The sequence below is a fragment of the Mustelus asterias genome, chromosome 19 (genome assembly GCF_964213995.1).
Source record: "Mustelus asterias chromosome 19, sMusAst1.hap1.1, whole genome shotgun sequence".
NCBI classification, from domain to species: Eukaryota; Metazoa; Chordata; class Chondrichthyes; order Carcharhiniformes; family Triakidae; genus Mustelus; species Mustelus asterias.
In genome coordinates this window covers 9,784,841-9,808,946 of record NC_135819.1, presented here as the reverse complement: position 1 = coordinate 9,808,946, position 24,106 = coordinate 9,784,841, and the positions used below count along the sequence as shown (strand labels likewise).

Genomic DNA, 24,106 nt, shown 5'->3' with positions numbered 1-24,106 from the left:
TGTGGGAGGAAACCGGAGCACCCGGAGGAAACCCACACAGACACGGGAAGAACATGCAGACTCTGCGCAGACAGTGACCCAAGCCGGGAATCGAACCCTAGTCCCTAGCGCTGTGAGGCAGCAGTGCTAACCACTAGTGCCACCGGGTAAGATGGGTATAGAGGGATAGGGGCCAAATGCGGGCAATTGGGACCAGCTTAGCGGTTTAAAAAAAAGCGGCGGCATGGACAAGTTGGGCCGAAGGGCCTGTTTCCATGCTGTAAACCTCTGTGACTCTATGAGCTGAATTGTAGCTTCCTGCAGCCTAACCACCAACAGGAACCCAACCCCCGGTAATGCCCCTGAGCTTGTGTGGGCAGACCTGACTGCGGGGTGTTATTAACACAAGCAAGTGACCAGGCAAGTGGCAAACTTTTGTCACAGCCACGCTGGAGGGAATGAACAGTTTCGCAAAGGCAAGAAGCTTAGTTTTATTTTTAAAAAATGCAAAGTAAAATGTAGCACTGTCTGCTCAGGGAGCTGTTCGAGTCGAAGGTCTAATCGAAGTAAAGAAACTTTTCAGCAAAGACTGAGTTGCCGTGCTTCTCTGCTGACTGCAATCTGAGCTCCTCCACGCTGCCTATTGGCTGCGAGTACGGGAGCTGGAGAAAGGGTTTGGTTATAAAAGCATTTCACAGACACACAGAGAGAGAGAGAGAGAGAGCAGCAAAGGCAAGGCATTGCCTACTGGACTAGCTGCTTCGGAGAGGGATCTGCTTCCAACGACAGGCTTAATGGACTGTGACCACAGACAGACTTTCCTTCCCGAATCGAGGTCTGGAGACAGGAGGGTGGAAAAGGAAATAAGTTCCCCCTTTTTGTTTTGAATTGCTCTGCTGGCTTTGACGGGGAGAGTCAGGGGCAGATAAAACCGCAAATGCTTTCTCCTGCGGCGAATGGAGTTGCCTTCTCCACTTTCAGTTGGCAGTTCCTCTCCGTCTCCGGTGTAGCCGGCTGTGTGGGCGCGTGCGATCGAGAGAGGGGCAGAGAGAGGCAGGCAGGGCTGAAGGTGGTCTGTCACGAAGCCTGCAGCCCGTAAGCCCCACATCTGCACCCCGTCGCTCCCTCGGGCTGGTGCCTTGAATCTCCAGGACAGTTCTTTGACTCTTCCCTCTCTCACTCTCCCACCGCCCCTCCACCACCTCCTCCCCCCCCCCCCCTCCACCCTCCTTCGATCCGCACTGCAGCAGGGGGAGCGGCTCTCCAGGGGAAACCACTGCTGGAAGACGCGCCGCCGCACTTTGGGAGCCTACTTTGCCAGCGCTCACAACTGACCCATTCCCACCAGCACCCCGGAGGGAAAGGGAGAGGGATAAAGGTAGGTTTCTCGAATAAAATATCGGGAGTGATTCGGATGATGGGGTGGGACGGGGAGGAGGCAGGAGATTGGGAAGCAGAAGGAATGCAGATTCAGGACAATGGGATAGGAATTATCCAGGGAGTGGAGGAGAATTCTCGAATGCAGTGAGTTGTTGAGCTTTTGAACTCACCGCCTGAAAGGGCGCTGACACAGTAAGAAGCCTCACAACACCAGGTTAAAGTCCAACAGGTTTATTTGGTAACAAAAGCCACTAGCTTTCGGAACAGGCTGTTCCTTCGTCAGGTTGGGTGGGAGTTCTGATCACGATGTGGAGATGCCGGCGTTAGACTGGGGTAAACACAGTAAGAAGTTTAACAACACCAGGTTAAAGTCCAACAGGTTTATTTGGTAGCAAAAGCCACACAAGCTTTCGGAGCTGCAAGCGCCTTCTTCAAGCGCTCCACAAGCGCAAGCTTGTGTGGCTTTTGCTACCAAATAAACCTGTTGGACTTTAACCTGGTGTTGTTAGACTTCTTCCTGTAGTTCTGATCACAAACAGGGCACAAAGACACAAACCCAATTTACATGAATAATGATTGGAATGCGAGTCTTTACAGGTAATCAAGTCTTAAAGGTACAGACAATGTGAATGGAGAGAGGGTTAAGCACAGGTTAAAGAGATGTGTATTGTCTCCAGCCGGGACAGTTAGTGAGATTTTGCAAGTCCAGGGGGCAAGTTGTGGGGGTTACAGATAGTGTGACATGAACCCAAGATCCCGGTTGAGGCCGTCCTCATGTGTGCGGAACTTGGCTATCAGTCTCTGCTCAGCGACTCTGCGCTGTCGTGTGTCGTGAAGGCCGCCTTGGAGAACACTTACCCAGAGATCAGAGGCTGAATGCCCTTGACCGCTGAAGTGCTCCCCAACAGGAAGAGAACAGTCTTGCCTGGTGATGGTCGAGCGGTGTTCATTCATCCGTTGTCGCAGTGTCTGCATGGCCTCCCCAATGTACCATGCCTCGGGACATCCTTTCCTGCAGCGTATCAGGTAGACAACATTTGAAAGGGTGCTGGACATGGATTCGATGGTAACTTTCGGAAGGGAATTGGATAAGTATCTGATGGGGAAAATATGCAGGGCTAAGACGGCAAAAGAACTGGCGACTGGGATTATAATTAGATAGATCACAATCAGTCAAGTGGGTGACTAGAAACTGTTGCCTACAATCCCTGCTTTACTTCCACTTTCTGAGTCACAGAGATATACAACACGGAAACAGGCCCTTCGGCCCAACTCGTTCATGCTGTTCCTAAACTGAACTAGTCCCATTTGCCTGCGTTTTTTCCCTATCCCTCTAAATCTTTCCCTATCCAGGTACCTGTCCAAATGTCTTTTAAATATTGTAATTGTACCCGCCTCTACACCTCCTCTGGCAGCTCATTCCATACACGCGCCACCCTCTGTGTGAAAAAATTACCCGTCGGGTCCCTTTGAAATCTTTCCCCTCAGGGGGTGGCACAGTGGTTAGCACTGCTGCCTCACAGCCCCAGGGACCTGGGTTCGATTCCCGGCTTGGAGTCTGCATGGAGTTTGCACGTTCTCCCCATGTCTGCGTGGGTTTCCTCCGGGTGCTCCGGTTTCCTCCCACAGTCCAAAGATGTGTAGGTTAGATGGATTGGCCATGCTAAATTGCCCCTTAGTATCAGGGGGATTAGCGAGGGTAAATATGCGGGGTTACGGGGATAGGGTGGGATTGTTGTCCATGAAGGCTCGATGGGTCAAATGGCCTCCTTCTGTACCATAGGGATTCTATGGATTCTATGAGTCACCTTAAACCTATGTCCTCTAGTTTTGGACTCCCCTACCCTGGGGAAAAGACCTTGGCTATTCACTTTATCTCTGCCCCTCATGATTCTATAAACCTCTATAAGGTTACCCCTCATCCTCCTACGTTCCAGGGGAAAAAGAATCTCTGCTAAGATGACCCACAGGTCACTCATGTGGCATGGTGGCACAGTGGTTATCACTGCTGCCTCACAGCGCCTGGAACCCGGGTTCGATTCCCGGCTTGGGTCACTGTCTGTGCAGAATCTGCACGTTCTCCCCGTGTCTGCGTGGGTTTCTCCGGCTGCTCCGGTTTCCTCCCACAGTCCGAAAGACGTGCTGGGTAGGTGCTAAATGCTCTCTCAGTGTTACCTGAACAGGCGCCAGAGTATGGCGACTAGGGGATTTCTGCAATAACTTCATTGCAGTGTTAATGTAAGCCTTACTTGTGACACGAATAAATAAACTTTTATAAAAATAGTATGCTCAAGAATACTCAGCATGGCTTTGTCAAGAGCAGATCGTGCCTTACGAGCCTGGTGGAGTTCTTCGAAAATGTGACTAAACACATTGACGAAGGGAAGGCAGTAGATGTGGTTTATATGGATTTTAGCAAGGCTCCTAGAAAAAGTGAGAGGGCATGGGATCCAAGGGGCTGCTGCCCGGTGGATCCAGAACTGGCTTGCCCAAAGGAGGCAGAGAGTGTGTATAGATGGGTCTTTTTCTAAATGGAGGTCGGTCACCAGTGGAGTGCCCCAGGGATCTGTTCTGGGACCCTTGCTGTTTGTCATTTTCATAAATGACCTGGATGAGGAAGCGGAGGGATGGGTTGGTAGGTTTGCCGACGACACGAAGGTTGGTGGGGTTGTGGATAGTCTGGAGGGATGTCAGAAGTTACAGAGGGACATAGATAGGATGCAAGACTGGGCGGACAAGTGGCAGATGGACTTCAACCCAGATAAATGCGTCGTGGTCCATTTTGGTAGGACAAATGGGATGAAGCAGTACAATATAAAGGGAAAGACTCTTAGTACGGTAGAGGATCAGAAGGACCTTGGGGTCCGGGTCCATAGGACTCTAAAATCGGTCCCGCAGGTGGAGGAGGTGGTTAAGAAGGCGTATGGTGTGCTGGCCTTTATCAATCGAGGGACTGAGTTTAGGAGTCTGGGGATAATGCTGCAGCTATATAAGACCCTCGTCAGACCCCACTTGGAGTACTGTGCTCAGTTCTGGTCGCCTCATTACAGGAAGGATGTGGAAAAGATTAAAAGGGCGCAGAGGCGATTTACAAGGATGTTGCCTGGATTGAGTGGCATGCCTTATGAGGATAGGCTGAGGGAGCTCGGTCTTTTCTCCTTGGAGAGACGAAGGATGAGAGGAGACCTAATAGAGGTGTATAAGATGTTGAGAGGCATAGATCGGGTGGACTCTCAGAGACTTTTTCCCAGGGTGGAAATGTCTGCTACGAGAGGACACAGGTTTAAGGTGCTGGGGGGTAGGTACAGGGGAGATGTGAGGGGTAAGTTTTTCACACAGAGGGTGGTGGGTGAATGGAATCGGCTGCCGTCAGTGGTGGTGGAGGCGAACTCAATAGGGACTTTTAAGAGACTCCTGGATGAGTACATGGAGCTTAATAGGATGGAGGGTTATAGGTAGGTCTAGAAGGTAGGGATGTGTTCGGCACAACTTGTGGGGCCGAAGGGCCTGTTTGTGCTGTAGTTTTTCTATGTTTCTAAAAACATAACCAAAACAGAAACCACTGGTAACCTGCGACTCCCCGGTGGAAAGGGCTAATTGGCATCGGTACTGGATGATAACACTCTCCCAGCTTGTCAGAAGATGTTAAATTGTTAGATCTCCGCCAACATCCCATCAAACCTGCCACTACAAGCTGGCGCTCCAACCTCGGTCTGTCAGACCTGCCTCAACAAGTTAGCACTCTGGTCTCTGGGTCAGAATGCTGAGAAATCCCTTCTCACTCCAGAGACGTGATGTGCAATCCAGACTGCGAGTTTCAGCACTGAGAGAGGAGTGCCGCACTGTCAGAGGTGCCTGACTCCAGATGAGAAGCTAAACCCCATTTGCTCTCTCAGGTGGATTTGAATAATCAGTGAGGAGGGATGAAGCTGGGGGGAGTGGGGGGGGGGGGGGGGGGGGGGGGGGGGGGGATGGCGGGGGGGCGGGCAGTGGGTGTTGGGGGGGGGCGGGGGGGGGGGGGGGGAGAGACCGCTTCCTGAACTCCTTGCAAAACCCTGAGCCAAGACCAGTTTAGAAAATGATGATCAAATAAACTCGATAGGAATTTTTAAATTTGGCACGCTTTGAAAATCTCCAATCACGATTAAAAGTTGACGGAATGAGATTCCATATCTATAATATCCCTGTGGTGTAAATGCATGGGGTTATGGAGATGGGGTCTGGGTGGGATCGTGGTCGGTGCAGACTCGATGGGCTGAATGGCCTCCTTCTGCACTGTAGGATTCTATAATAGCTAATTATTAAGCTGTTGTTTGCGGAATCTTGCTACGTGCAAACTAGCTCCCATCGCTCCAACATTGCAGTGGCGCCCACACCTCATAAGTGCTTAATTAATATGTAAAGTGGTTTAGGATGCCCTGAGGTGGGGGAAGAGCTTATATAAATGCAAGTTCCTTCAGTCAACCCATGTCTGCTTTAGGTTTGATGGATCTGTTTTCCGTCAGCGTTCCTATCTGCGGAACTGACCCATTTTCTTTGATCGCTGGCTCCACAGCTAAACCCTGTGTTCACAGTTAGAACAGGAATGTCCTATGTAAAGGTGTCACGCGACAGTTTCACCTGTCTGCCTGTGGCGAGGGGCTGGCGCTGTTTCAGAGGGCGGAGCTCAGCAAGTTGCTGAGTTATTGGGAAAGGAACAGGAGGAAGTTCTCTGTAACCCTGAAGCGTTGCGTAAAAGTGCTTGTCGGGGTAAGGAAGCTTTGTTTTGGTGCAGATCTTTGTTCTGTGCAGTTTGTGCTTCACATCTGTCAGGGGGAAGGAAGTGGGATCACGTAGTTCTTCTCCTGTTAACTAACCGCAGGATAGAATTTGACTGCTATTAACTTCAGGGCCTCTGTTATCTGAAAGTGTCTCAGTAAACACCAGGTCACCCAAAACCCTGCTGCCCATGTTCGAGCTTAGAATCATAGAATCATAGAATCCCTACAGTGCAGAAGGAGGCCATTTGGCCCATCGAGCCTGCACTGACAACAATCCCACCCAGGCCCTATCCCCGTAATATAGCATATTTATCCTGCTAATCCCCCAACGCTAAGGGGCAATTTAGCATGGCCAATCCACCTAACCCACACATCTTTGGACACTAAGGGGCAATTTAGCATGGCCAATTCACCTAACCTGCGCATCTTTGGACACTAAGGGGCAATTTAGCACGGCCAATCCACCTAACCTGCACATCTTTGGACACTAAGGGGCAATTTAGCATGGCCAATCCACCTAACTAACACATCTTTGAATGGACAGTTGAGGGGCACTTTTACCCATCTGGTTCACTAGTGTCTTTTAGGGAAGGAAATCTGCCGTCCTTACCCGGTCTGGCCTACATGTGACTCCAGAGCCACAGCAATGTGGTTGACTCTCAACTGCCCTCTGAAATGGCCGAGCGAGACACTCAGTTCAAGGGCGACGAGGGATGGGAAATAAATGCTGGCCCGGCCAGCGACACCCACGAGCCACGAGTGAATAAATAATTTAGCATGGTTAATCCTGCTAACCTGCACATCTTTGGACTGAGGGAGGAAACTGGAGCACCCGGAGGAAACCCATGCAGACACGGGGAGAACGTGCAGACTCCACACAGACAGTGACCTAAGCCAGGAATCTACTGTGCCACCGTGCACGGTTTAATTTGATTAAGTCCTGTTCCCTTGTCACCCCCCTCCGCCCACTGAACTTGCGGACATACATTGGCCCCTCCCCAGGTCAAGCAGTATCTTGGTTTTAAGGTTGCCATCCTTATTTTTAACTCCCTCGATGGGATGTCCCCCGTCTCTGCAATCTTCTCCAACCCTCTGAGATCTCTGTGTTCCTCCAATTCTGGTCTCTTGTTCATTCCCGATCACAATCGCTCCACCATTGGCGGCCGTGTCTTCAGCTGTCTGGACCTCCGAGCTCTGGAATTCCCTCCCCACACCTCTCTGACCTTCGCCTCGCTCCCCTCCTTTGAGGCGCTCCTTAAAACCTACCGCGTTGACCAAGCTTTCGGTCATATATCCAATCACTCTCTGTGTCTAATGCTTCACTGAAGCATCTTGGGGTATGTCGCTGTGTAAGATCAGTCTGCTCTGTCACTGGCGTCATTCAGCCAGCTCTCAAATCCTGAAAACAGCAGCAGCAGATGTTTATTCTTTAACTGCGGAGAAACATCTGGGATCCATTAGCAGGTCAGGTCCTGTAAGCAAACGGGGTGAGCAGCTGGGAGACGGAGTGAGGAAGCCACAGAAAATGTCCCGAGGAATGTATAACAGAGTGAGAAAGACAGAGAGAGAAACGGGACTGTCACAGAGATGAAAAAGAGAGAAAGATGTAGAAAGAGCAGCAGAATGTCAGAGAAATAATGTGTGAGAGTGAGTGTGAGAGTGCACTGACACAGACACACACACCACGCTCACACACACTCTCACACACACACACACTCATACACACACTCACACACACACACACTCATACACACTCACACACACCACGCTCACACACACTCACACACACACTCACACACACACACACTCACACACACTCACACACACACCACGCTCACACACACTCACACACACACTCACACACACTCATACACACACACACTCACACTCACACACACACACACACACACACTCACACACTCATACACACACACATTCTCACACACACACACTCACACTCACACACACACACACTCACACTCACACACTCATACACACACACTCACACTCTCACACACACACACATTCTCACACACACACACTCTCACTCACACACACACTCACACATTCACACACACACACTCACACACACATTCACACACACACACTCACACACACTCACACACACACACACTCACACACACACACACACACTCACACTCACACACACACACACTCACACTCACACACTCATACACACACACTCACACTCTCACACACACACACATTCTCACACACACACACTCACACACACACACACTCACACACACACACACTCACACTCACACACTCATACACTCACACTCTCACACACACACACACACATTCTCACACACACACACTCTCACTCACACACACACTCACACATTCACACACACACACTCACACACACTCACACACACATTCACACACACACACTCACACACACTCACACACACACACACACACACACTCACACACACACACACACACTCACACTCACACATACACACACTCACACACACACACTCTCACACTCACACACACACTCATACACACACACTCACACTCTCACACACACACACACTCTCACACACACACACACACACTCTCACACACACACTCACTCGCGCACACACTCACACACACACACACACTCACACACACACACGCACTCACACACACACTCACACACTCACACACACACATGTACACATGCGTGCATGCCAGGGTGGGGGTGGTGGGGTGGCGGGGGGGGGAGGGGGGAACTTTATTCCAGGTATCAATCTAATTAAAAGCCACAGGAGCCATGTTGAGGATCAGTGACTAATCCCTGGTTAGGAAAAATGTAATTTGGAAAGAAACAAATCCATTTTGCATCTGTGACAACATGAAGCGTCTCAGTGTCAGCTGGGTGAGGAAGCAGCAGAATTTACCATTGATTCAAAATAGCCACAGTGTGTGTCCAATAGGAAGGAGTTTATGGGGGAGATTAGCTCAGTGATCATTCCTGTGGCTATTTCATGCATCTGTGTTCATTCAGAGATATAGACACGCACCAAATAGATCTTTCCCATTTTAAAAAATTCTTTTCTGGGACATGGGTGTCGCTGGCTGGGCCAGCAGTTATTGCCCATCCCTAATTGCCCCTTGAGAAGGTGGTGGTGAGCTGCCTCCTTGAATCGCTGCAGTCCCTGTGGCGTAGGTACACCCACAGCGCTGTTAGGGAGGGAGTTCCAGGATTTTGACCCAGCGACAGTGAAGGAATGTCAATATATTTCCAAGTCAGGACGGTGAGTGGCTTGGAGGGGAACTTGCAGATGGTGGTGTTCCCATGTATCTGCTGCCCTTGTCCTTCTAGATGGTTTGAGAGGTGCTGTCGAAGGAACCTTGGTGAGTTAGAATCATAGAATCCCTACAGTGCAGAAGGAGGCCATTCGGCCCATCAAGTCTGCCCCGACCACAATCCCACCCAAGCCCTATCCCCATAACCCTACTTATTTACCTTACCTAGTCCCCCTGACACGAAGGGTTAATTTAGCATGGCCAATCCACCTAACCCGCACAGCTTTGGAGTGTGGGAGGAAACCAGAGCACCCGGAGGAAACCCACGCAGACACGGGGAGAACGTGCAGACTCCACGCAGACAGACAAGCTCGGAATCGAACCTGGGTCCCTGGCGCTGTGAGGCAGCAGTGCTAACCACTGTGCCACTGTGCTGCAGTGCGTCTTGTAGACGGTACACCCGGCTGCCACTGTGCGTTGGTGGTGGAGGGAGTGAATGTTTGTGGATGTGGTGCCAATCAAGCGGGGCTGCTTTGCCCTGGATGGTGTCGAGCTTCTTGAGTGTTGTTGGAGCCGCACCCATCCAGGCAAGTGGGGAGTATTCCATCACACTCCTGACTTGTGCCTTGTAGATGGTGGACAGGCTTTGGGGAGTCAGGAGGTGAGTTACTCTCTGTAGTATTCCTAGCCTCTGACCTGCTCTGGTGGCCACTGTATTTATATGGCTGGTTCCGGGTGCTCCAGTTTCCTCCCACAGTCCAAAAGACGTGCTGGTTCGGGTGCATCGGCCGTGCTAAATTCTCCCTCAGTGTAACCCGAACAGGCGCCGGAGCGTGGCGACTAGGGGATTTTCACAGTAACTTCATTGCAGTGTTAATGTAAGCCTACTTGTGACACGAATAAATGTATACATATAAACATAAACACAATGGAATGAATGGCCTATTCCTGTAACTATTCTGGAGCACTGTGCAGAGTTTTGGTCTCCTTATCTGAGGAAAGATATATTGGCATTGGAGGCAGTCCCGAGAAGGTTCCCTTGGTTGATCCTGAGTATGGAGGAGGTTGAGTAGGTTTGGGGCCTGTACTCCCTGGGGTTTAGAAGAATGAGAGGTGACTTTATCGCGACATATCAGATTCTCGGGGGGATTGACAGGGTCGATGCTGAGAGGGTGTTTCCCCCCTTGTGGGAGAGTCGAGGACCAGAGGACATCATCTCAGAGTGAGGGGGGGTCACCCATTGAAGACAGAGATGAGGAAGAATTTCTTCTCTCAGGGGGGAGTGAATCTGTGGAATTCTTTCCCACGGAGGCCTGTAGAGGCTGGGTCGTTAAGTATGTTCAAGGCTGAGATAGACAGATTGTTAATCTGTCAGGGAATCGAGGGTTATGGGGATAAGGCAGGAAAATGGAGTTGAGGACTATCACATCTTTGAATGGTGGAGCAGACTCGATGGGCCGAATGGCCTACTTCTGGTTTTACGCGGTTATGTAATTCTAATGCAGCCACACAGCATCAGTGTGAACCCTGTGTGTCCAGCGTTACCTCACAGGGTGATTTAGATTTGATTTGATTTATTATTGTCACATGTATTAACATACAGTGAAAAGTATTGTTTCTTGCACGCTATACAGACAAAGCATACCGTTCATAGAGGAGGAAAGGAGAGAGTGCAGAATGTAGTGTTACAGTCATAGCTAGGGTGTAGAGAAAGATCAACTTAATGCGAGGTAGGTCCATTCAAAAGTCTGACGGCAGCAGGGAAGAAGCTGTTCTTGAGTCGGTTGGTACGTGACCTCAGACTTTTGTATCTTCTTCCCGACGGAAGAAGGTGGAAGAGAGAATGTCCGGGTTACTGACCAGAGCAGGATTTGGGGCAGTTTTCTCGCGGGGTGGGGGAGGGTGGGGTTGGACCACGTAAAGATCCATTGAAGTAGAGCAGAAATCTCCGCGTGCGCGGTCGGAGAATCCCACCCAAGGTGTCGCCCATTGAAGAGAGACATGAGGAGGATGCCTTCTCTCAGAGGGTGGTTAATCAGTGGAGTTCCCTTTCCCAGAGGGGCTGGCTTCATGAATATATTCCAGGCTGAACGGGCTGGAGGGGCCGGATGGCCTACCCCTGTTCCTAACTCTTCCTGCAGGATCAGCGAACAGGAATACAGACTTGTTGATGAGTTACCAAAACACGGGTGGAATGCAGCGATCGAGTTCGGACTCGAATCAGCCGCCGTGGTTCTCCTCGCTTGGTTAACGACCGATTCGATGAAAGTGATTGACGCTGCAGGGCAACTCGCCATGATTTCACCCCAGGGACACAGGTCCCAACCCGATAGCGACCCGCCCTGCCGGCTGCCAGATGTGGAGTAGGTGTGAGAGGCTCACTCGGCCGCTGTGCCAGTGAGAGGGGAGCGGGGCAGCTGGATCGGGGTGTTTGGTTACACTTTTAACACCGCTGTGGTTCCCACTAGCAATTGCCAAGTCTCTTGGAAGGAGCTGCCATGTGGCAAACTATTCAACAGGCAGCGTGTTAAACCTTTCAGCTAAAGATTCACCAATCACATGAACACACATTGCATTCCAGCCAACAGTTCATGCCAGTGTTTTAAGCCAGATCCCATGGGATCCCTACAGTGCAGAAGGAGGCCTTTCAGCTCATCAACTCTGCGCAGACTTAATGAAAGAAAATCCCCTCTACCCTATTCCCATAACCCCCTCTACCCTATTCCCATAACCCCACACATTTAGCATGGCCAATCCACCTAACCTGCACATCTTTGGACACTAAGGGACAATTTAGCATGGCCAATCCACCTAACCTGCACATCTTTGGACACTAAGGGACAATTTAGCATGGCCAATCCACCTAACCTGCACATCTTTGGACACTAAGGGACAATTTAGCATGGCCAATCCACCTAACCTGCACATCTTTGGACACTAAGGGACAATTTAGCATGGCCAATCCACCTAACCTGCACATCTTTGGACACTAAAGGGCAATTTAGCATGGCCAATCCATCTAACCTGCACATCTTTGGACACTAAGGGACAATTTAGCATGGCCAATCCATCTAACCTGCACATCTTTGGACACTAAGGGACAATTTAGCATGGCTAGTCCACCTAACCTACACATCTTTGGACACTAAAGGGCAATTTAGCATGGCCAATCCACCTAACCTGCACATCTTTGGACACTAAGGGACAATTTAGCATGGCCAATCCATCTAACCTGCACATCTTTGGACACTAAGGGACAATTTAGCATGGCTAATTCACCTAACCTGCACATCTTTGGACACTAAGGGACAATTTAGCATGGCCATTCCACCTAACCCGTTCATCTTTGGAGTGTGGGGGGAAACCGGAACACCCGGAGGAAACCCACGCAGACACGGGGAGAACGTGCAAACTCCACACAGACACTGACCCGAGGCCGGAATCGAACCCGGGTCCCTGGCTCTGTGAAGCAGCAGTGCGAACCACTGTGCCACCTTGGTGAACTTGATATTCAGAAATGGAAATGCGCGAGAGATTCATAACCGTGATGAGGAAGTCTGATCCATTTGGAAAAGGTTACTTCCAGCGAAAAAGTTTGAGGATTATTTTTTCTACTTGTTGAGGGGATGCTGGGTTAGATGAGCAGGAGTGGGGAGAGGGTGACTGACAGGGAAGGAATTGGATTAGATTTGGTGCTGAAGGTTCAAGTCACCCCCTTGCCCCTGGGGTGATCTCGGCTTTGTATTTGCTGCCTCCCTGTGGCAGTGGATTGGAACTGCAAGCAAGCCGCTGGGATCAAATCTGTGTCAAAGAGAATGAGTGCGGAGCAACACTTTCCACTCTGGTTCATCCTTTTTGCTGCTTTCTAGTTTTTTCTGTTCTTCACCCAGAGTCAGGGTCACAGATTCAGCCCCCAGATTCCCTCTAATACACCCCCCACCCCCAACCAGGTGTCATTCTGGGTGAGCTTCCCATAGATTGTCAACATGGCTATTTGACTGAAGAAGGCATCATCTTTGAGCCTATTACCACTATCCACTCACACTCACACGCACACTCACCCTCACATTTTGAATGCTAAATGCCATGCTAAATTGTCCCTTAGTGTCCAAAGATGTGCAGGTTAGGTGGATTAGCCATGTTAAATTGCCCCATAGTGCCCAAAGATGTGTAGGTTAGGTGGATTGGTCATGCTAAATAGCCCTTTAGTGTCCAAAGATGTGCACATTAGGTGGATTGGCCATGCTAAATTGCCCTTAGTGTCCAAAGATGTGTAGGTTGGGTGGATTGGCCATGCCAAATTGCCCCTTAGTGTCTAAAGATTTGTAGGTTAGATGGATTAACAGGGTAAATACCAGGGATTATGGGGATAGAGCCTGGATAAAATACTCTGTTGATTAGTCGGTGGAGGCTCAATGGACCGAATGGCCTTCTTCTGCACTGTAGCAATTCTATGATCCTATGATTCAATTCCAGAAATCCAATGGGGAATTCAGGAGAAGCGTCTTCATGCGGAGAGTAGGGAGAATGTGGGACTCGCTCCCACAGGGAGTGGCTGAGGGATGTCAGGGGAATTTAGAAAAGAGAATGAGGGAGGAGGGGACAGAGGGTTTACAAGGGTCGATTTAGATGAGAAAAGATGGGAGGAGGTTGAAATAGAGCATAGGCTGGATGGGCTGAATGGCCTGTTTCTTTGCTGTCTGCACTCTCAAATCCAACCAGTAGTCCAACAGCCAGTGGGCTCGCGAAGACAGTACACTTTATACTGTTGTGTTAATTTCATCCACATTCCCTGGACTCCTCCCAATCCTGTGTTAGATTTCAAAACACGCTTGGATAAGGATATATATTTCCTTTGCCGCAAGATGAGTTTAAGGGCTGTCCAGTTACGTAATATAAACTGATTTAAGGTCAGAACAGAACAGAGGCTCCTCTTCCAAGAACACATCTGGCTGTTTGAATACAGGAAAAGGTGTGTGGAGAGCTTAATTCCCCCTTGATATTGGGTTAGTGGAAGCCAGATGGAAAAAGACCACAGAGTGGCTGTGTTCCAGGTTGGAACGTTCAGGTGAAAGGGTCATCACACACACACACACCCACGTGCATACTGCAGGATTTAGGGCTATGTACAGTTTCCTCTCTCTAACCCAGGCGCACTGAGACCCAGGCTCACTCAATGCAGCTGGCGCAGTTGGGGAATAATAGCATAGAGGTTCTGTTGTCGGTCCAGTACACCAGAAAACTGAGTCAGTGACCCCGGTTCACTTAACACCATGTCTTCACAGAATCCCTACAGTGCGGAAGGGAGGCCATTCAGCCCATCGAGTCTGCACCGCCCCTCCAGCAAGGGCATCCCGACCAGGCCCTATCCCTGTAACCCCACATATTGACCCTGCTAATTTCCCTAACCTACACATCTTGGGACACTAAGGGGCAATTTAGCATGGCCAATCCATCTAACATGCACATCTTTGGACACTAAGAGGCAATTTAGCATGGCCAATCCATCTAACCTACACAACTTTGGACACTGAGGGACAATTAACCTGGCCAGTCCATCTAACCTACACACCTTTGGACACTAAGAGGAATTTAGCATGGCCAATCCACCTAACCTGCACATCTTTGAAATGTGGGAGGAAACCGGAGCACCCGGAGGAAACCCATATGAGGAGAGTTGGGGAATTTAAATTCAATTAAATAATTGTGGAATATAAAAAGCTAATCTTAGTAACGGTGACCATGAAACTACAGGATTGTTGTCAAAAGCCACCTGGTTCACCAGTGTCCTTTAGCTCCCCCTCTCCTCCTCTATGTAGTTGCCACTGGGGAGGGGTCTTTTACTGCCCACCGAGGGGGGTGGGGGGGGGGGGGGGGACTTTGCATCACAGCCAAAAGAAATACACAGGGGGCGGGATTTTCCGACCACACTTGCCCCCAAGACCGGAAAATCCCACCCGAGGTCAACGGACCTTTGCATGGTCTGCCCTGCTGGTGGGCAAGACATGAAAATCCCACCCAGCATCTCTGGCAGTGCTTCAGGAATGTCAGACTTAGATCAGGAGCAAGGCCTGAACACACTGAGCGGGGGTTGCATGGTCTCACTCGAGCGAGACCAGGAATACCCGCCCGAAGTCAACGGATATTTCCCTTGTCCGATTCCGTCGGTAGAATTCCGGTGGTAGAATTCCGGCTACAGTGAATTACCCACTGAACCACGACTGACACTGAGGATAAAGTAATCTGATCGTAGCCAGGGGTGTACCTCACAGCGTAATGGGAGTGGTGTTACATTGACTCCTATTGGGCCTCCCATTATCATGTATTAGACACATAGAAACGAGAAGCAGGATTATGATCATCACAGAAATCATAGAAACCCTACAGTGCAGAAAGAGGCCATTCGGCCCATCGAGTCTGCACCGACCACAATCCCACCCAGGCCCTACCCCCATATCCACCCACTAATCCCTCTAACCTACGCATCCCAGGACACTAAGGGCAATTTTCTAGCATGGCCAATCAACCTAACCCGCACATCTTTGGAGTGTGGGAGGAAACCGGAGCACCCGGAGGAAACCCACGCAGACACGAGGAGAACGTGCAAACTCCACACAGACAGTGACCCAAGCCGGGAATCGAACCCGGTTCCCTGGCGCTGTGAGGCAGCGGTGCTAACCACTGTCCCACCGTGCCACCCCAAAGAGCTATATCTAATATTACTCCAAAGTTCAAGCGGTTCTCAAACAGACAGTTTTAAAATCAGGTGTCTGAACTGAGGTGAGGAGAAATTTCTTCACCCAGAGGGTGGTGAATGTGTGGAATTCACTCCCACAGAAAGTAGTTGAGGGCAAAACGTTGTGTGATTTCAAGAAGAAATTAGATATAGCTCTTGGGGCTAAAGGGATCAAGCGATATGGGGGGAAGGGGGGATCAGGATATTGAATTCGATGATCAGCCAAATGGCCTATTCCTGCTTCTAGTTTCTATGTTTCTATATCTTGGCACGGCAGCACAGTGGTTAGCACTGCTGCCTCACAGCGCCAGGGACCCGGGTTCGATTCCTGGCCTCGGGTCACTGTCTGTGTGGAGTCTGCACATTCTCCCCATGTCTGCATGGGTTTCCTCCGGGTGCTCCGGTTTCCTCCCACAGTCTGAAAGGCGTGCTGGTTAGGGTGCATTGACCCGAACAGGCGCCGGAGTGTGGCGACTGGGGGAATTTCACAGTAACTTCATTGCAGTGTTAATGTAAGCCTTACTTGTGACACTAATAAATTAACTTGACCTGTGGTAGTTTTTTATTGATCTAACACCATTCATTTCTCTGTTTCCGTAGGGACCTCGATGGATCTGCGTGGGTGGTGGACATGGTGAGGTGCAGGATGTGTCACTATGGCAACATGACGCTTCAGTACCCGGACGTGACTAAGACCATCAGCGGCGAGCATTCCAACAGCAGCTGTCCCCAGGCCAACTGCAGCTTCGTGCAGTGCCCGTGCGTCTCTGCTCCTCTGGCTAAGTCCATCGCCATCCCCAGCTTCTCCATGACCCTGGGCGCCCTGTCGAACATCATCGCTCTGGTCATCCTGGTCAAGTCGTACGCCCGCTTCCGACGGAGGTCCAAGGCCACCTTCCTCCTCTTTGCCAGCAGCCTGGTGCTGACGGATTTTGCTGGGCACATCATCCCGGGCGCGCTGGTCCTCCGACTTTACACCGGGAAGGCTGACATCAAGGGGCCGCTGTGCCAGTTCCTGGGGGGCAGCTTGGTGTTTTTCGGTCTGTGCTCACTCTTCCTGGGCTGCATCATGGCAGTTGAACGCTGCGTTGGCATCACCAAACCTCTCCTGCATTCAGCACTGGTGACTTCCACCAGGACTAAGATGGCGGTTGTCTTTCTCTGGCTGATGGCTGCCTTCGTGGCTTTGCTGCCATTTATGGGTTTCGGCAAGTATGGTGTGCAGTGGCCAAAGACCTGGTGCTTTATCAGCGTTGACCCCAACCCCCTCTGGATGGAGGATGTCTTTGCGTTGCTCTTTTCCTTCCTCGGAGTGATGGCCCTCTTAATATCCCTGATCTGTAACACTATCAGTGGAGTAAGCCTCATCCAGGCCAGAATTAAGAAGCAGAACTGTAACCGGAAGAGCAAGTCCCACGACATTGAGATGGTTGTCCAGTTAATGGGCATCATGGCGGTATCCTGTGTCTGCTGGAGCCCCCTGCTGGTGAGTACTGGCAGCATTCGACAAGACACTGCAGGGGTAACCTCTGACCTCGCGGGCTTTCTTTAATGATTACTACAACAACTTGCATTGCAGGCACTGTATAAATGCAGGGAAACATCCCACAGTCCCAACGCAGGGGGGTTTATCAGACTAAAATTGACACTTAGTCACCAAAGGACTTACTAGCAACAGGTGATCAAAGGGGGGAATCCTGAGGAACATTGTGAAGGTGGAGTGAGAGAAAGAGGGAGAGGGAGAGGGAGGGAGATGGAGAGAGAGAATGGGAGAGAGAGAGGGAGGGAGGGAGAGGGAGGGAGTGAGTGAGGGAGGGAGAGAGAGAGTCAGAGAGAGGGAGGGAGAGAGGGAGGGAGAGAGATAGAAAGAGGAAGAGAGAGGGAGGGAGAGAGAGAGGGAGGAAGAGGAGAGAAAGAGGAAGAGAGTGTGAGAGAGAGGGAGGGAGAGAGATGGAGAGAGAGAGCGAGAGAGAGAGAGAGGGAGGGTGGGAAATGGAGGAAATTGAGAGAGAGAATGGCGGGGAGAGAGAGGGAGAGTGAGAAAGAGAGAGGGAGAGAGAGAGAGGGAGAGGGCAGGAGGGAGATGGAGAGAGAGAGAGAGGGAGGGAGAGGGGCGGAGAGGTTTAGAGAGGGAATTCTAGAGCTAAAGGTAACTCAAGGTAAGGACACAAATGCTGGAGTGATGGAAATGGGGATTCTCAAGAGGCCGGAATTGGAGTGGGGCAGAGATCCTGAAGGGTTGTAGCAGCTGGAGGGGGTTACAGAGATAGGGAGGGTTGTAGGGGCTGGAGGAGGTTACAGAGATAGGGAGGGGGTGTAGGGGCGGGAGGAGGTTACAGAGATAGGGAGGGGGTGGAGGGGCTGGAGGAGGTTACAGAGATAGGGAGGGGTGTAGGGGCTGGAGGAGGTTACAGAGATAGGGAGGGGTGTAGGGGCTGGAGGAGGTTACAGAGATAGGGAGGGGTGTAGGGACTGGAGGAGGTTACAGAGATAGGGAGGGGGTGTAGGGGCTGGAGGAGGTTACAGAGATAGGGAGGGGGTGTAGGGGCTGGAGGAGGTTACAGAGATAGGGAGGGGGTGTAGGGGCTGGAGGAGGTTACAGAGATAGGGAGGGGGTGTAGGGGCTGGAGGAGGTTACAGAGATAGGGAGGGGGTGTAGGGGCTGGAGGAGGTTACAGAGATAGGGAGGGGGTGTAGGGGCGGGAGGAGTTACAGAGATAGGGAGGGGTGGCGGGGCTGGAGAAGGTTACAGAGATAGGGAGGGGTGTAGGGGCTGGAGGAGGTTACAGAGATAAGGAGGGGTGTAGGGACTGGAGGAGGTTACAGAGATAGGGAGGGGTGGAGGGGCTGGAGAAGGTTACAGAGATAGGGAGGGGTGTAGGGGCTGGAGGAGGTTACAGAGATAGGGAGGGGTGTAGGGGCTGGAGGAGGTTACAGAGATAGGGAGGGGGTGTAGGGGCTGGAGGAGGTTATAGAGATAGGGAGGGGGTGTAGAGACTGGAGGAGGTTACAGAGATAGGGAGGGGTGTAGGGGCGGGAGGAGGTTACAGAGATAGGGAGGGGTGTAGGGGCTGGAGGAGGTTACAGAGATAGGGAGGGGGTGTAGAGACTGGAGGAGGTTACAGAGATAGGGAGGGGTGTAGGGGCGGGAGGAGGTTACAGAGATAGGGAGGGGTGTAGGGGCGGGAGGAGGTTACAGAGATAGGGAGGGGTGTAGGGGCTGGAGGAGGTTACAGAGATAGGGAGGGGGTGTAGAGACTGGAGGAGGTTACAGAGATAGGGAGGGGTGTAGGGGCGGGAGGAGGTTACAGAGATAGGGAGGGGTGTAGGGGCTGGAGGAGGTTACAGAGATAGGGAGGGGGTGTAGGGGCGGGAGGAGGTTACAGAGATAGGGAGGGGTGTAGGGGCTGGAGGAGGTTACAGAGATAGGGAGGGGTGTAGGGGCTGGAGGAGGTTACAGGGATAGGGAGGGGGTGTAGGGGCTGGAGGAGATTACAGAGATAGGGAGGGGTGTAGGGGCTGGAGGAGGTTACAGAGATAGGGAGGGGGTGTAGGGGCGGGAGGAGGTTACAGAGATAGGGAGGGGTGTAGGGGCTGGAGGAGGTTACAGAGATAGGGAGGGGGTGTAGGGGCGGGAGGAGGTTACAGAGATAGGGAGGGGTGTAGGGGCTGGAGGAGGTTACAGAGATAGGGAGGGGTGTAGGGGCTGGAGGAGGTTACAGAGATAAGGAGGGGTGTAGGGACTGGAGGAGGTTACAGAGATAGGGAGGGGTGTAGGGGCTGGAGGGGGTTACAGAGATAGGGAGGGGGTATAGGGGCTGGAGGAGGAGACAGAGGGGGTGTCGGACCAGGAGGAGATTGCAGGGATAGGTGGTGGGAAGTGTTACGTAACCCTGAGGGGCTGGAGAGGATTGCCTTGTTCAGTTGGAATGTTAATCGCGGTAGAGAGATGGCCTTGGTGTGCATGGAATGGCCATGGGCGGACATTGGCCCAGGAATCTCTGGGCTCGTTTTATAATTAGCTTACAGTTTGGTGTTGATTCTCTATAAGACAGGGGGAGGTTTGTGACGAGTACGGCTAATGGGCTGAATGGCCTGTCTCTGTGTCCCACTCTGTTCAATAAAGTCTCCACTTTACTTGATCGCAGGTGGTTGTTGGTATGAAGCGAATCCAGAACGTTGCGAGTTACAGCTGGATAAGTTTCCTCGGTGTCCGGATGGCCTCCTGGAACCAGATCCTTGACCCCTGGGTCTACATCCTCCTCCGCCGTGCGGTCATGAGGAAAGTTTACACACTACTGGTGAAGAGGACCGACTTCAACAAGAGCAAGTTTGACCGCTGGGAATTCAGCTCCTTCCAGAGTTCCGAGCGCAGCGTCGTCAACAGGTGCTGAGCGGGCTGAGGAAGTGGAATGGTCACTTGGAGAGATTGGGTGTGAACGTGGACAGGCCCCGTCTCGGTGGGTAGGCCACAGGGCCACCTCCGACAGACCTGGAGGCTGCTTTGTGTGGGCCAGAGGCGGGGTGGGCCTCAGACAAAGAGTATAAGGTCGGAAAAAGGATTCGATCCCTCTGGGATCTTGGGAGCCACTGGATGGCAGTTTCCCAGCAGAGAAACAAACAATCCTTTCGACCTATTGGGATCCAACTCGGATCCATGGATTTAAATGGACTGAGGAATCCTGATTTAATATACCTCAAGATAATGGAGACCGGATCCAACCATCGCGTTCAGCGGCGACTGAGTTCCCTGGCCAGTGGAATAATGCAGGCACTGGGATGAGCCATCTGTTTGGGCTTTAAGTGAAGTGAGTAGCACTTAGAGGATCGGATTCCTCTTGTGTCAATTGGGTTTTGGGAGGATGACTAAGTGTTGTGATTGGTGGGAAGGGTTCAGAGCCCGTGACTGATCCCGACAGCCGTTATCCTGATGGGAAAGTGAGCGCAGATGTACCACAAGTCACGGGTTGAGAGTTCGAAGGTTCTGGTTCCTCGCAAATCAGCTGCGTTATCCAGCTGACTGAACTATTTTTCCTTGTGGGAAGTCACCCCCTTGGGTAAAGAAGATTCTGTAGGTCATTCCCGTTAGAAATATCCTTCTGGCTGTGCCAGTGTGGCGAGGTGAAAGGTTTTCAGACATCACCGGCCCTGGCAGAACTAACATTCTCTCTCCAAACAGGATGCGGAAGTTTCCTGTCCCGTCCGCCACGGGAATCGTAGCGGGCGGGACACAGACCATGCAAAGGTCTGTTGAGGGAGGTGACAGCCTCGTGGTATTATCGCTAGACTATTAATCCAGAAACTCAGCTAATGTCCTGGGGGCCCGGGTTCGAATCCCGCCACGGCAGATGGTGGAATTTGAATTCAATAAAAAATATCTGGAATTAAGAATCTACTGATGACCATGAAACCATTGTTGGAAAAACCCATCTGGTTCACTAATGTCCCTTCAGGGAAGGAAATCTGCTGTCCTTACCCGGTCTGGCCTTCATGTGACTCCAGAGCCACAGCGGTTGGCTCTCTACTATCCTTGGGCAACTAGGGATGGGCAATAAATGCTGGCCCAGCCAGCGACGCCCATGTCCCATGAATGAATAAAACATAAAACTCGGGTGGGGCCTTCTGGCATTGGACCAAACCTGGCTGGAAAATCCCTCCCGGGGTCTCACCTAGAAGGGAAAGAGAAGGAAGGGTGAATGCACAGCGAGTTTATAAACAAAGATATAACAGTCTTGTCCAGCACGTATGGAGGGGAAGCAGAAAGTGAGAGGTCATACACCAGCGGCAAGAACATCGAAACCAGCACCAGGTCACCTGGGGTAAGTAGCTAAATAAAATCACATTGGCATTCCCGCATGCAACGCTGCTGAACTTCACAATAGAGCAGTTCCCATTGCCTTCAGGCGTGTTGTATCAGTGGCTGCTTGAGAATTCTCCCGGATCGACAGATCCCAAGACAGGCCTTTGCTTCCGATGTCAGTGACGCTGCGCTGGGTTTAGGGATTAGCAGAAGCACTGGCCAGACACATCTCACTGTGGAATCATTTGGAAGTTTAGTTGGAATGCGGTCTTTCGCTCTGGCAGTTCTTGACTTTCCTGCTCCCATGTCCACCTTGGGTGTCTGCGCTCTTCCTTGCTTGGCCACTCGTCTTCCTCCTTAAATCTCTTCCTCTGCTTTTCATCTCCGACGGACAGCTCTTTGTAATGTGCTAACTATCCCACGAGCGAATAGATCTGGGCCCAGCTTTGCCCCAGTCTGGTCTCTGTACCCACGGCTGCTGGGAGATATACAAGGTCGAAGGTTACTTTCTCAATCAGGGTTCCCACCCGTGGGACTGATTCTTCACCGTCTGTCTAGGAGTTCCCAGTGATGCAACTCGGAAAGGGGTTTGGGATGCTGGGAATCCCCCGCAGTATACACTGACCCTGAATCCCCCCACACTGTACACTGACCCTGAATCCCCCACACTGTACACTGATCCTGAATCCACCGCACTGTACACTGATCCTGAATCCCCCGCACTGTACACTGACCCTGAATCCCCCACACTGTACACTGACCCTGAATCCCACGCACTTTACACTGACCCTGAATCCCCCGCACTGTACACTGACCCTGAATCCCCCGCACTTTACACTGACCCTGAATCCCCCACACTGTACACTGACCCTGAATCCCCCACACTGTACACTGATCCTGAATCCCCCGCACTGTACACTGACCCTGAATCCCCCACACTGTACACTGACCCTGAATCCCCCGCACTGTACACTGACCCTGAATCCCCCACACTGTACACTGATCCTGAATCCCCCGCACTGTACACTGACCCTGAATCCCCCACACTGTACACTGACCCTGAATCCCCCGCACTTTACACTGACCCTGAATCCCCCACACTGTACACTGACCCTGAATCCCCCGCACTTTACACTGACCCTGAATTCCTGCAGTATACACTGACCCTGAATCCCCCACACTGTACACTGATCCTGAATCCCCCACACTGTACACTGACCCTGAATCCCCCACACTGTACACTGACCCTGAATCCCCCGCACTTTACACTGACCCTGAATTCCTGCAGTATACACTGACCCTGAATCCCCCACACTGTACACTGATCCTGAATCCCCCACACTGTACACTGACCCTGAATCCCCCACACTGTACACTGACCCTGAATCCCCCACACTGTACACTGACCCTGAATCCCCCGCACTTTACACTGACCCTGAATTCCTGCAGTATACACTGACCCTGAATCCCCCACACTGTACACTGATCCTGAATCCCCCGCACTTTACACTGACCCTGAATTCCTGCAGTATACACTGACCCTGAATCCCCCACACTGTACACTGATCCTGAATTCCCCGCAGTATACACTGACCCTGAATCCCCCACACTGTACACTGATCCTGAATTCCCCGCAGTATACACTGACCCTGAATTCCCCACAGTATACACTGACTCTGAATCCCCCACACTGTACACTGACTCTGAATCCCCCACACTGTACACTGACCCTGAATCCCCCACACTGTACACTGACCCTGAATCCCCCACACTGTACACTGACCCTGAATGCCCCGCAGTATACACTGACCCTGAATGCCCCGCAGTATACACTGAGCCTGAATCCCCCACAGTATATACTGAGCCTGAATCCCCCACAGTATACACTGATCCTGAATTACCCACAGTATACACTGACCCTGAATGCCCCGCAGTATACACTGAGCCTGAATCCCCCGCAGTGTACACTGAGCCTGAATCCCCCGCAGTATACACTGAGCCTGAATCCCCCGCAGTACACACTGACCCTGAATCCCCCGCACTGTACACTGACCCTGAATTCCCCGCAGTATACACTGACCCTGAATTCCCCGCACTGTACACTGACCCTGAATTCCCCGCACTGTACACTGACCCTGAATTCCCCGCAGTATACACTGACCCTGAATCCCCCACACTGTACACTGA

The 24,106-nt window shown here is 51.5% G+C and overlaps 1 protein-coding gene across 1 annotated transcript; it reads left to right on the top strand.

Moving 5' to 3' along the window:
• The first annotated feature begins 658 nt into the window (after positions 1-658).
• Positions 659-22,713, top strand: LOC144507751 (prostaglandin E2 receptor EP1 subtype-like). The gene is made up of 3 exons (XM_078235021.1): positions 659-1,357; positions 16,720-17,605; positions 20,268-22,713. Exons 2-3 carry the CDS (start codon positions 16,751-16,753, stop codon positions 20,511-20,513), a joined length of 1,101 nt encoding a protein of 366 aa, XP_078091147.1. The 5' UTR covers positions 659-1,357; positions 16,720-16,750; the 3' UTR covers positions 20,514-22,713.
• The last annotated feature ends 1,393 nt before the right edge of the window (positions 22,714-24,106 follow it).